General features: G+C 46.7%; 1 protein-coding gene across 1 annotated transcript in view; it reads right to left on the bottom strand.

Moving 5' to 3' along the window:
- The window catches only part of LOC137544083 (glycoprotein-N-acetylgalactosamine 3-beta-galactosyltransferase 1-like), a 52,909-nt gene that overhangs the window by 3,507 nt on the left and 35,216 nt on the right, over nucleotides 1–14,186 (bottom strand). Inside the window, exon 3 of the mRNA XM_068265146.1 lies at nucleotides 8,269–8,930. Within this exon, the coding sequence (XP_068121247.1) occupies nucleotides 8,269–8,930 (662 nt within the window). The remainder of the gene's footprint in view (nucleotides 1–8,268; nucleotides 8,931–14,186) is intronic.

Consider the following 14,186-nt stretch of genomic DNA (forward strand, 5'->3'; position numbering starts at 1 on the left):
CATCTACAAGCCCCAAAGTGTGTACAGTTAGTAGCCAGTGTCCAGCGTAAGCTTGCTGATAGTAGCAACCCAGAACCTGGAGAGGCCCAGACTCTGTCCCTAAGTGGTATTGCTAGAGACGGCCTGTGTGAGAAAGCTGTACAGTCACAGAGACATTGTGCTGAGAATACAGTTGTTTATGCAGAAGAAAGCTGCATAAAGTGAGAAAAGTTGCTGTTGATTATAAGAAGTATATTGAAAGTCCAGGCCTTGTTGTCACTGAGAGCCATTAGTAGCCTCCTTAAAGCACCCTGCTAAGCTGACACAGCCCCCGCTTGCATAAAGTCCTGTTATACATAGAGACATTGTTCCTGTCAAGTCCGTTTCAAGTCACGAGTTAAACTTCATATATTCTTCATCTTCAGTTGATGTGTTCTGTATAATTACAAAGAGTCTGATATTTAAAGAGAACCTGTCAGTATTACGAAGATAAGTGGAGGAGGAGGAGTTACATTGCATCTTGTGCTATCAAAGTGTACTGCAGGAGAAACCAGGTGATACCTGATCAAGATATAAAGTCAATTAAGTTGCAATACAATTGTTACAATGTTACAAAGTTCAGAGCTTATTCAGCCTTAAAGTCAAAGTGCACTTAAAGAGAGTTATATTGTAGGAGGGTGGTGTTGATGGTATAGAGGGGTGCATCGGTCACTTTATATTTTATTTTATTTATTTATATTTTGCTTTAACCCTTTTTGATTATTTGATTCATATTTTATTTTGTTTGTTATTTTGGGAGGCCCAATCCAGAGGGGAGGTATTGAGAGTAAAGTGTGTTTAGTGCTACATATACTTGCACAAAACATTAAAAACACTAAAAACTATGGCGTGGCATGGGGGGGGGGGGGCAAAAATCAAAATTATAATGACAAATACAAAAGCAGACCACTCAATACAAGGATCTGTGATTACAATATAAATCCCAGTGTAGCAGGAACATGAAAATCTGTCTCACTCCATATATGCACTATAGGCCAGTGACTAACAATTGTGCATACTGAAAATACATTTGTTATTAGTATGCCATGAAACTGCACTCCCACAGCCCTAACAAAGATCACACATCATGACCTCCATAAATACACAATTCAAATGGTTACACAGGCAGCAAGATTTCTTCTTTGCAGCCTTCGTCGGGCTTAAATCCTGTTGCCCAACGAAGGCTGCAAAGCCGAAAGCTTGCTTATTCTTATTCTTTTTAGTTAGCCAATAAATGGTATCATCCTGATTTAACCTTCCTGGCGGTAAGCCCGAGCTCAGCTCGGGCTATGCCGCGCAGGAGGATTTTTCAGGCCCTGCTGGGCCGATTTGCACATTTTTTTTTTTATTACACGCAGCTAGCACTTTGCTAGCTGCGTGCAGTGCTCGATCGCCGCCGCTCTGCACCAATTCGCCGCTACCTGCCTCGCAATGCCACCCGCCCCAGACCCCATGCGCAGCCTGGCCAATCAGTGCCAGGCAGCGCTGAGGGGTGGATCGGGACTCCCTTTGACGTCACGACGTTGATGACATCGTTGACGTCATCCCGCCCCCTCGCCATGGCGACAGGGGAAGCCCTAATAGAAATCCCGTTTAGAACGGGATTTCCTGATGGGTCTGATCGCTGGAGGCGATAGGAGGGGGTAGGGGGATGCCGCAGCTCAGCGGCTGTCATGTAGCTAGCGCTAGGCTAGCTACATGATTTAAATTTTTTTAAAATTTTTAAATAGTGCTGCGCTGCCCCTGGCGGTTTTAATTGACCGCCAGGATGGTTAAAACTTCTTGCTTTTACTGATGGCTAACACGGTACAATACCCTACTGCTACTTTAAAAAAAAAAAGAAGAATCGCTAATCATGTGACGCTCGGTGTGATGGAGCGCACACGCAGCAAAAAGGGGACAGCGTGCTTCTGAGCCTGGCACTATGCGCCAGCCAGAAGCGAAGGGGGAAGGACATGTGTGCGCAGTATGTCCGGGGGCAGAGGTCAAGCAAGTCGCCGCACACCGGAGTGTATAACGTATGAACGGCGGCAGACGGAGGGGGGCGGGAGGAAATGCAGGTATGCGCTCATCACCCCCTACACAGTGCGGCAATCAATTTTACCACAACCATTCGGTTGTGGTATCCTTTAACCACTTGCCGACCGCACGCTTATACCGTGCGTCGGCAAAGTGGCAGCTGCAGGACCAGCGACGCAGTACTACGTCGCCAGCTGCAGGCTGATTAATCAGGAAGCAGCCGCTCGCGCGAGCGGCTGCTTCCTGTCAAATCACGGCGGGGGGCTCCGTGAATAGCCTGCGGGCCGCCGATGGCGGCTCGCAGGCTAAATGTAAACACAAGCGGAAATAATCCGCTTTGTTTACATTGTACGGCGCTGCTGCGCAGCAGCGCCGTAAGGCAGATCGGGGATCGCCGCCATGTGACAGGGGACGTCCTGTCACAGGCTGCACAGGACGGATAGCGTCCTGTGCAGCCCCAATCACCAGGGGGCCAGGTAGGAGAGGGGGGAAGCGGAATTTCGCCGCGGAGGGGGGCTTTGAGGTGCCCCCCCCCCGCCAGCCACACGCAGGCAGGAAAGATCGGACCCCCCCAGCACATCATCCCCCTAGTGGGGAAAAAAGGGGGGTGATCTGATCTCTCTGCCTGGTGTTTGATCTGTGCTGGGGGCTGTAGAGCCCACCCAGCACAGATCACATAATTCAATGCTGGTCCTTAAGGGGGGGGGTAAAGGGTGGGTCCTCAAGTGGTTAAGTCCCCCGCAAATAGTGCGGCGATCGGGGGATCAAAGCAGGCCGGCGGCATTCGAGGGGTGATGTAGCTAGCCAAGTGCTAGCTACACCCCCTCCGAAAAATTGGGCCAGAAAGACCCTTCAGGGGCTGAGCAATACACCGCGGCGGTAATGGACGAGCTGAGCTCGTCATTACCACCAAGGTGGTTAATAGGTATCTTAGGCACTGAACTTTTTTTTGAATGTCAAAATGGTATATTAATGTTATTTATAAAATTATGGGCTTGTAATTAGTGATGGACACGATACTGAAAAAATGCACCTTTATTTTTAAATAAAATATTGGCACCGTACATTGTACTAGGGAAATATTTTAAACGCTTTAACCTCCCTGGCGGTTTGTTAAAATCCGCCAGGGGGCAGCAAATACCTTTTTTTTTTTTTTTTTTTTTCATGTAGCGAGACAATGTCTCGCTACATGATAGCCGCTGCCATGGCGACGGGGCGGGATGACGTCACCGACGTCATCGACGTCGTGACGTCAAAGGGGAATCCGATCCACCCCACGGCGCTGCCTGCCACTGATTGGCCAGGCAGCGCACGGGGTCTGGGGGGGGGGGGCGGCTGCGGCGACGGGTATAGCGGCGGATCGGCGGGCAGCGGCGGCGATCGGAGGTTACACGCAGCTAGCAAAGTGCTAGCTGCGTGTAACAAAAAAAAATTATGCAAATCGGCCCAGCGGGGCCTGAGCGGTGCCTCCCGGCGGCATAGCCCGAGCTCAGCTCGGGCTTACCGCCAGGGAGGTTAATAACCGGGACAAATGGGCAAATAAAATGAGTGGGTTTTAATTACAGTAGCATGTATGATTTTAAACTATAGTGACCGAAAAACTGAAAAATAATGAATTTTTTCCTTTTTTTTATTTTTCCAGTTAAAATGCATTTAAAATAAAATAATTCTTAAGAAAATGTACCAGCCAAAGAAAGCCTATTAGGTGGTGAAAAAAACAAGATATAGATTGTTTCATTGTGATAAGTAGTATTAAAGTTATATGCGATTGAATGGAAGGAGCACTGAAAGGTGAAAATTGCTCTGGTACAGTAGGGGAAAAACCCCTCAGTAGTAAAGTGGTTAAAGTGGACCAGTAATCTGAAAAAAAAAAATAGATACTTACCTCAGTAGGAGAAAGCCTCTGGAGGTTCCAAAGGCTTTCCCGATCTTCCTACGCCCAAATCATTCATGAGCTGAGACATTAATGCGCAAACTACAGCCTGCACCTGCGCAGTAGCAGACAGGCACGTGCGAGGGGGGCCTCTGGGTGCCCAAGCCCCCCCCCCCCTTGTTAAAATTCTCAATAAAAAGTCCCCTTTGGCTGTGCACATGAAGCTCTGCCCTCTGCCGTGATAATCTCCACCCACATGTGGGAAGCCCCACCCCCACCTGAACACTTTGGAGTGAAGACGCTGCAGACAGGAATCAGTGTGCCCATTCCGTCAGCTGTATGGGAGCAAGTAAGATGGTGTCTCCCTAAATAAACTAGAGGAACATTTTAAAAAGAAGGATGTTCCTGAGAAATTGCTGTCCTGGCTGTACGACCACCTGGGGACAAGAGGGAATGATCAGATTATAAACCTATATAGAGAAAAATGGGGAAAAGAATCCGGTGAGATAATAGAAGAATCTACATGGGAGAATATTATAGCAAACATCTGGGTACCCAGAAACACTAGTATTCAATTATTACAATTTAAGATGGCCTCAAGGTGGTATCTCACCCCCGAAAAACTGTACCAGATGAATCTTAAAGACAACAAACAATGTTGGAGATGTGGGGTTGGGGTGGGGAACTTAGTACATATGTTATGGCAGTGTCCAATATTACAACTTTTTTGGAAAGAAATTGAACAATTCATTCAAGATTACATAGCCCCGGGTGCCCGTATAGATACCATGGTGGCATTTTTCGGGTATTGTCAAACAGGTGGAAATAAAAATACTGCACTTCTACTCTATATGCTCTCTCTGGCGGCAAAAATAATTATAGTGAGAGATTGGAAAACCTCAAACAAACCCTCTATAAGGCCCAGTGCACACCGAGCGGTTTTTGGAGCGATCCGCCAGCCGCATCCGCCCGGAAAAATGCTTGGCTAATGTATTGCAATGGGATGGTGCACACCGGCGGTTTGAGGTTTTTGCCAAGCCGCAAACGCGCCTCCTGCTGAGCGTTTGCGGTTTGCTAAAAAACCTCAAACCGCCGGTGTGCACCACACATTGAAATACAATAGCCAAGCGTTTTCACTGACTGATGCGGCTGGTGGATCGCATACAAAATCCGCTTGGTGTGCACCCGGCCAAATATCTGCTCTCTGCTCCCAAAACCGCTAGCGTTTTGACGATCTGCTAGCGGTTTTGGTGTGCACTGGGCCTCAAAGAGTGGTTAAGGCAAACCTCACACTTATTGCGGATGGAGTCGGGCGAGGAGGGAACAGCAGAGTGGGGCCTGGAAAATAAGTTCCAGATACCCGGTGAGATATGGGAATCAGCAATAGAGAAATACAAAGAGAAACTAAAGTAAGTTATTTGATTGGGAAGAGAAGCAATAATTGTATAGGACAGGGAAGGTGAGGGAATGCAGGGTTGCGGCAGGGTGTAAAGATAGAGGACGGGGTGTGAAACCAAACAAAGGTGGGTGACGAGTTGGTGGTGAATTTTTCTTTTTGAGGAGAAGACAGGTGCAAGGAAATGAATGGAGGGTATGGGTGGTAAGCTTGAGGAGAGGAGGATGGATGGGAATGAATGGGTGTGCATGAGAGACAAGTAGGATGATTGAACTTGGCGTACACATTGTATATTTTAGATTCGGGTTCTTTCTTTTCTCTGTTTTTGTTTAGTTTCTGTATTAAGACTGAACCCTGATGTACTTTATCTTATCTTTTTTTTCTTTTTTGGATATGACTATATTAAGCAATTAAAAATCAAACAAACGATGATGCAAAACGAACCCAACACAAGAGAGCTTCAGTGAAGCAGAGTGATAGCGTTGGGTACAGTACAACATCAATTGTACGCTGAGTTTGAAGGAAGAAAAAGAAAAAAAAAAAAGATGGTGTCTCCCTAACAGCTGCACCCACTGTGAACCAATGGTGTAGCTTAGGAGCTAGGGGCCCCGATGCGAGTTATGCATGGGTTCCCCCCCCCCCCCATCCCCCAGCACTTTATACATAACAATTGATACGGCACACCAAAACCTGCTAAGGACATCCCCAGTGTCAGAGGTGCAAGAAGGGCATGGGGAGCCGCTTGTTAATGATTATTATCATTCAAAGCATCTATAGAAGTGATTATTACCAGCACAGGACCAGTAAAGAGCTAATACTGCAGTTGAGGGAGGGCCTTACGGGGCCCCTCTGACCCAAGGGCCCCGATGCGGTGGCTACCTCTGTAACCCCTATTGCTACGCCACTGCTGTGACCTCTCCTTCCCCCCAGCACCCAAAGTGACCTCTTCCTCCACCTGGCACCCATAATGACTTCTCCCTCCACTTAGCACCCACAGTGACCTCTCCCTCCCCAGCACTAGCAGTGATCCTGCCTACCCCAGCCCCCACACTGGTCTCTCCCTCCCACAGTGATCTCCCCCAGCACCCACACTGACCCATCCCTTCCTCAGCACCCACAGTGACCTTTCCCTCCCCAGTGACACCCCTCCTGTCCCCAGCAGCACCCACCCTAACCTCTCCTTCCCCCACCACGTACTAATCTCCCAGTACCTTCAGTGGCCTCTCCCCCCAAGCACCCACAGTGAACTCCCCTTCCTCCAGTGCCTACACTGACCTTTACCTACCCCAACACCAACTATGACTTCTCCCTCCCTCAACACCCACAGTGACATATCCCTCCCCCATCACCCACACTGACCTTTACCTCCCCCAGCACCCACAGTGACTTCTCCCTCCCCAGCAACACCCCTCCTGTCCCAAGCAGCACCGACAGGTACCTCCCATCCCAAAAGCAGCACCTAGAGTGACCTCTACCAACACCTAGCATCCACAGTGACTTCTCCCTCCCCAGCCCTCACAGGGACCTCTCCCTACCCCCACATCCACAGTGACCTTCCCTTCCCCCAGCACCCACACAAACCTCTACCTACCCCAACACTCACAGTGACCTCCCCTTCCTCCAGAACCCACACCGACCTGTACCTCCCCCATACCCTTAGTGACTTCTCTCCCCCAAGCACCTACAGTGACCTACCCTTCCTCCAGTACCCACACAGACCTCTACCTCCAACAGTGATCTCATAATACTTGATACCCACCCATATAGCCAGAACTCACATGACATCCTGTCCCTGCACCCAGAGCCCACATGGCCCCCAGCATCTGCATTTAGCATCCACATGGCAACCAATACCCCACTAGCCAGCATCCATCACCCACATGGCACCCAGTGCTCACACGGCACCAAGTCCCCAAGTGATTATATGCCCTAGTGCCCTTCCATGACCGGCAACCAAATAGCACTCAGTACCCACCCATGGTCTGAACCCATCCAGACTCCATATGGCACTCCCTATTCACTCATGTCCTGCCCAGTGCACCTACATGCAACCAGTACCCACTCTTGGCCTGTACCCAGCACTCATATATCTCCCTGTATCAATTAGCACTCACATGGCACCCAATATTTTTTATCACCATCTGCTACTAATTCCCCACCCAATACTGCTTGGCACCCACTGCAAATAAACACGCAATACAAACTGGACCTTGGCACCCACTGCAGCTTGACACAGACTGTACTTTGGCACCTCAGCACCCACTGAAACTTAGCACAAACTGGACCTTTGCAACTTACCACCCACTGCATCTGGGCAACCACTGCACCTTGGCATTTACTGCCATTTTGCACCTAATACTTAGCAACTACTGCATATTGGCAACCACTTTTTCTTTGCCTGAAAATAAGCATGGGTGCTGATCAAGAGGGACAGGGGTCACAGTAATGATGGGTGAGTCTAATAGTGGGCACCTATCACTGCAGATTTGAGGGTGGTGGAGCAGCAAAGTCTGCCTGATACTGCTATAAAAACAGGGTGGGGGAGGGCCAAGACTGCCAGGAGAGCAGATATTATATACACAATTTAGCACAACTGATTCATTGATTAGGGCCCCTTTTTCAAATTTGAGCACCACCCCCTTGAGGATCCTCTGCACGGCCCTGAGCACTGAGCCACTAACGCATGGCTTTATTCTTCATGCATGAGCGGCTCTTTGCTACTGTGCCCGTACACACCCACTGGCACCTGCACACTCCAACTCCACTTATACACAGAAGAGAGCACTGCTGCGAAGATTAATAGGGTCATGGCCAGAAGTGGAAGAGTCTAGGAGGATCAGGGAAGCCTCTGGATGATCAGAGGGCTTTCCCCCACTGAGGTAAGCATCTAACTTTTTTTTCTTGACTACAGGTTTGCTTTTTTGTGTGTAGGATTTGCAGGGGTGATGACTGTTGCACTTACCTCCACAATAGGGTAAAAGCTGTAACTCCAGTACCAAAAACTCTTATCAAAAATTCCTGTCAAATGGTACCCAGGTGAAAATGGGTGAAATGTTTCTCTCTTTTCAGTGTCCCTGGAGTCTCCAGCTATCACCCCCATTTTCTCCATACACTGGCCCAGTGCCAAGTCCTCTACAGATGTGGTGTGCTGGCACGTTCCATTGCGGAAGCCCTCCACAAAGCGATTCACAGCTTCTTTACTCAGCACATAGCCGGCTCCACCACTCATATAGCCCTGCTTGGCAAATGGTTTAAATCGCTTTCCAAAGTAGATAGGCTGATCAGGAGTATAACTAGAGAGCATCAAGCGCAGGTTTTCCACCACCACATAAGTATCATCATCTGCTTTAAGAAACCAGTCAGCCTTGTCCAGGTAGTTCTTGTGTGCATACTGAAAAGCTCTGATGGTCTTCCAATACAGTTGATCTCTTCCTTCCTTGGTTTCCAAACCCACTGTGGGGAAGCTGTCATTTCTGACTGAACTCATAAACAACACAATGTTACAGTGGCGAGTCCAAGAGTACTTCAAGTGAATGGCTTTGGTGTCCAGATTAACTGGTCCAGTCATAATCCAGCAAAGTATTCTGACTTTGTGTGAAAGTTCATCACTTACTGTACTGTTCTCTGTAAGCCCAAAGAAAGGACAATTAGATACATGGATTATTTTAATAACATACCTAGATGCAAACAGAAAAACAGCTGTTCTAAGTCAGTCTTCACTCGGGCTAAAATAATTCCATCTAGAGCAGGTATGTCCAAAGTCTGGCCGGCGGACCTATCATAGCCGAATTTTACATGGCTTGTGCCTTTTGTCTCAAAATGTGTTGTTTTTGGCCCTTAGCAGGAGCAAACCCAGGATTTTCGAGGGGGGGGGGGGGGGGGGGAGGTCTGTGGATTCCTGAAAGGTCTCTCTCAGCCACGCACACAAACTGTCATTTCTGTAGGAAAATTTTACACAGTGCAGGCAGGTGGGATGGGGAGAGAGACAGGGCTTGTAAACTTGGTGCCTGGATCATTTCTTCTATTGTAAGTCATGAGTCTGGGTTCTGTGAAAGCACAGCCTGCATTTTAAAGCCTCATCTACACGGGTAGATGAGGCTGCGATCCGGCAGCTCGATTAGCCGCCGTATCGCCTCTTCCGCGTCCCCGTGCGTGCCCGCCGCGCGTGCGCCAGATTCGATTCCCCGCTCATCCCCGCCGGCATGTAGATGCGGCTTAAGCCTGCACATCACAGTAAAAGTGAGATAACGGCCCATATGCAATTCACTTTTTCACCTGAGTTATCTCCTAGGTGATATTTTCACAGCTTGTAAATAAAATGCATTTTACATCACCAACAAGCAAGAACATAATCAAAATGATTTTGATAGTAGTTGTTCAACTACTTTTTGGTACTTTTTAAATTGCAAAAGGCTGAAAAGTTATTCTAAATACAAGATGAAAAATTATCTCCTAGGAGAAAACACAGGTGAAAAAGTGAATTGCATATGGCCCCACATCTCCTGTTTGTTTGCTGCCTTCACCCCTCGCTGCTTCTAATGTGTATACAAGAGCTGATTCTCTACCCTTCACCTTTTCATTAGGTCACACAGACAGAACTGACAGCAGCTCCATCCGTGCACAAATCGCAACCAAAACACAGTGCCTTTTGCATTATGTAGTACAACTATGCCTGCTGCCTCTGTCTGCTCACACACCTGTGACTGAAGCTCTCTGCCTGCTCGTTCTCCACATAGTGCAGGGCACACTGATTCCTCATGTCTCCCCTGCTGCAGGCTGCATTTCAGCCCCTAGTCACTTATCCCCACGTCAGGCTCAGGGCAGGGGATTCAGGAGGCATGCTGGCTAATGTAGCCACTGGGAACCCTGAACTTCCGGCTGGCGGGGGGCGGAGTTTAAGGCCACACGCAGGTAGTACACAGACACTGCTCTGCGCCTGTGGCTGATGAGGAAACTAGAAAGGGCTGGCTTTAGAAGAGGATCAGAGCGTGCTTGCTCTGTCTCTATTGGCCAGCAGGGGAAAAAGGGGCAAGTGAAGGCTGTGCAATAATGCAGGACGCTGGGAGCTCGAGCGGCGATCCCTGCAGTGTACAAGCCTGCAAAATGAGTAAATTAATGTGAAGGTGGCCAGCGCCTAGTGACAGACATTCCGCCCCAAGTGGCTGCCTGTAGTGCCTGTGCCTCCAGGCGCCCCTGCGCACAATATAAAAATATAGTAGGACAATAGAGTGGGAACAGACAAAAAGAGCTCATTTGGCTAATGGACAAAAAGGGCACACCATAGGCTCCAATTAAAATTTTTTTACAGAATACGTTTTGTAACAAATATCGTTTAGAGATTCGTTTTGACTATCGGTTTAACTCATTTTAGCATTTTAAAATTCATTTTTAGGAGTACAATGCATAAATTATCGTTTTGAAGCTTATTATCTTACAAATATATCGCTTTTTGAATTAACCTTGTTTTCGGAAGTACAATTCGTAAATTATAGCTTTCACATTTATAATCTAATATATTGTTTTTTATATTACCGTTATTTTAAGATTTTTCTTTTAATACGTACATTATTGTTAGGCAATTTATTCTATTACAAATATATAGATTTTTATTTTTTTTTATATTACCGTTATTTTAAGATTTTTAATGTGTACCTTATTGTTAGGCTTTTTATACTATCAGAAATATATAGCTTTTTATATTTATGTTATTTGCAGTAAGTAGGTTTTTAAGTAGGTAGGTTTTTAGGCGTACGTTAAAAAGGGGCGCTGGGAAAAAAGGGCGCCGGGTTTTTAACGATAAGCATGGATAACGTTTAAAAATGTATTGTACTGTATTTCGTTTAAAATTAATGTTTTATAAAGTTATAAATCATTAAATAATGTGCATTAAATCGGCAATTGTAAAAACGTTAATCTTTCGTTTAAATAGTGAAACGTATAATAACGTTTAAAAAAAAAAAATACTAAGTAACCCTCCCTGTACCTACCCCTAACCCCTACACCCCCCTGTTGATGCCTAAACCTAAGACCCCCCCCTGTTGGTGCCTAAGTAACCCTCCCTGTACCTACCCCTAACCCCTAGACCCCCCTGTTAGTGCCTAAACCTAAGACCCCCCTGTTGGTGCCTAAACCTAAGACCCCCCTGTTAGTGCCTAAACCTAAGACCCCCCTGTTGGTGCCTAAACCTAAGACTCCCCTGTTGGTGCCTAAACCTAAGACCCCCTGTTGGTGCCTAAACCTAAGACCCCCCTGTTGGTGCCTAAACCTAAGACCCCCCTTTTGGTGCCTAAACCTAAGACCCCCTGTTGGTGCCTAAACCTAAGACCCCCCTGTTGGTGCCTAAACCTAAGACCCCCCTGTTGGTGCCTAAACCTAAGACCCCCCTGTTAGTTATTTCGTTTAAAAATAATGTTAAAAAAAATGTACTGTTTTTCGTTTAAAAATAATGTTTTAAAAAAAATATTGTACTGTTTTTCGTTTAAAAATAAAATTTAAAAATGTATAAATCATTAAATAATGTGTAATCATGAGAAACAGTAATAAAACATTAAGTCTCCGGGCGCCGCTTTTAAAACGTTATTTTTCTCCGGCGCCCTTTTTTCCTATCGGGCGCCCATTAAACGATATTTATTATAGGAGTGAATGGCGGCGCCCGATTTGTCCACTAGCCTCAGGCGCCCGAATTTACTGTTTCCGGTTTTTAGGGCTAGGCACCACCACGGGGGTCTTAGGGTTAGGCACCACCACGGGGTTTTAGGGTTAGGCACCACCAGGGAGTTTTAGGGTTAGGCACCACCAGGGAGTTTTAGGGTTAGGCACCACCAGGGGTTTTAGGGTTAGGCACCACCAGGGGTTTTAGGGTTAGGCACCACCAGGGGTGTCTTAGGGTTAGGCACCACCAGGGGGGTCTTAGGCTTAGGCACCACCAGGTGGTTTTAGGGTTAGGCACCACCAGGGGTGTCTTAGGGTTAGGCACCACCAGGGAAGATTCAGGGTTAGGCACCACCAGGGGGGTCTTAGGGTTAGGCACCACCAGGGGGGTCTTAGGGTTAGGCACCAGCAGGGGGGGTTGAGGGTTAGACAACACCAGGGGAGGTCTAAGGTTTAGGGATAGGTACAGGGAGGATTCAGTGTGAGAGTAGGGTAGGTATTGTTGCAGTAAAATATCTGCAATATTTACAAATTCTTTCCTATGCCTAATACAAGTGTAAATATCTCTTTATGATTATAGATTAAATTTTCCAATTTTATTACCGTTATTTCAACATATTTATACTTGATTTTAGATTATGATTTAGAAACCATAAAAAATGTTAAAGATAATTTTGTATATATCCCCGCGCTCTTTTTGAATGTATGCAATTTAGTAGGACTATGGTGGTAGGGATTAGATTGTGAGCTCCTCTGAGGACAATTCGTGACATAACTATATACAGTGGGTTGCAAAAGTATTCGGCCCCCTTGAAGTTTTCCACATTTTGTCACATTACTGCCACAAACATGCATCAATTTTATTGGAATTCCACGTGAAAGACCAATACAAAGTGGTGTACACGTGAGAAGTGGAACGAAAATCATACATCATTCCAAACATTTTTTACAAATAAATAACTGCAAAGTGGGGTGTGCGTAATTATTCGCCCCCCTGAGTCAATACTTTGTAGAACCACCTTTTGCTGCAATTACAGCTGCCAGTCTTTTAGGTTATGTCTCTACCAGCTTTGCACATCTAGAGACTGAAATCCTAGCCCATTCTTTGCAAAACAGCTCCAGCTCAGTCAGATTAGATGGACAGCGTTTGTGAACAGCAGTTTTCAGATATTGCCACAGATTGTCAATTGGATTTAGATCTGGACTTTGACTGGGCCATTCTAACACATAGATAGGTTTTGTTTTGAACCATTCCATAGTTGCCCTGGCTTTATTTTTAGGGTCATTGTCCTGCTGGAAGGTGAACCTCCGCCCCAGTCTCAAGTCGTTTGCAGTCTCCAAGAGGTGTTCTTCCAAGATTACCCTGTATTTGGCTCCATCCATCTTCCCATCAACTCTGACCAACTTCCCTGTCCCTGCTGAAGAGATGCACCCCCGAGCATGATGCTGCCAGCACCATATTTGACAGTGGGGATGGTGTGTTCAGAGTGATGTGCAGTGTTAGTTTTATGCCACACATAGCGTTTTGCATTTTGGGCAAAAAGTTCCATTTTGGTCTCATCTGACCAGAGCACCTTCTTCCACATGGTTGCTGTGTCCCCCACATGGCTTGTGGCAAACAGCAAACGGGACTTCTTATGCTTTCTGTTAACAATGCCTTTCTTCTTGCCACTCTTCCATAAAGGCCAACTTTGTACAGTGCATGACTAATAGTTGTCCTATGGACAGAATCTCCCACCTGAGCTTTAGATCTCTGCAGCTCGTCCAGAGTCACCATGGGCCTCTTGACTGCATTTCTGATCAGCGCTCTCCTTGTTAGGCCTGTGAGCTTAGGTGGATGGCCTTGTCTTGGTAGGTTTACAGTTGTGCCATACTCCTTCCATTTCTGAATGACCGCTTGAACAGTGCTCTGTGGGATGTTAAAGGCTTTGGAAATCTTTTTGTAGCCTAAGCCTGCTTTAAATTTCACAATAACTTGATCCCTGACCTGTCTTGTGTGTTCTTTGGACTTCACGGTGTTGGTGCTCCCAATATTCTCTTAGACAACCCCTGAGGCCCTCACAGAGCACCTGTATTTGTACTGACATTAGATCACACACAGGTGTACTCTAATTAGTCATTAGCACTCATCAGGCAATGTCAATGGGCAACTGACTGCACTCAGACCAAAGGGGGCTGAATAATTACGCACACCCCACTTTGCAGTTATTTATTTGTAAAAAATGCTTG

Source organism: Hyperolius riggenbachi, chromosome 2, assembly GCF_040937935.1.
Source record: "Hyperolius riggenbachi isolate aHypRig1 chromosome 2, aHypRig1.pri, whole genome shotgun sequence".
In the NCBI taxonomy this organism is placed as follows: domain Eukaryota; kingdom Metazoa; phylum Chordata; class Amphibia; order Anura; family Hyperoliidae; genus Hyperolius; species Hyperolius riggenbachi.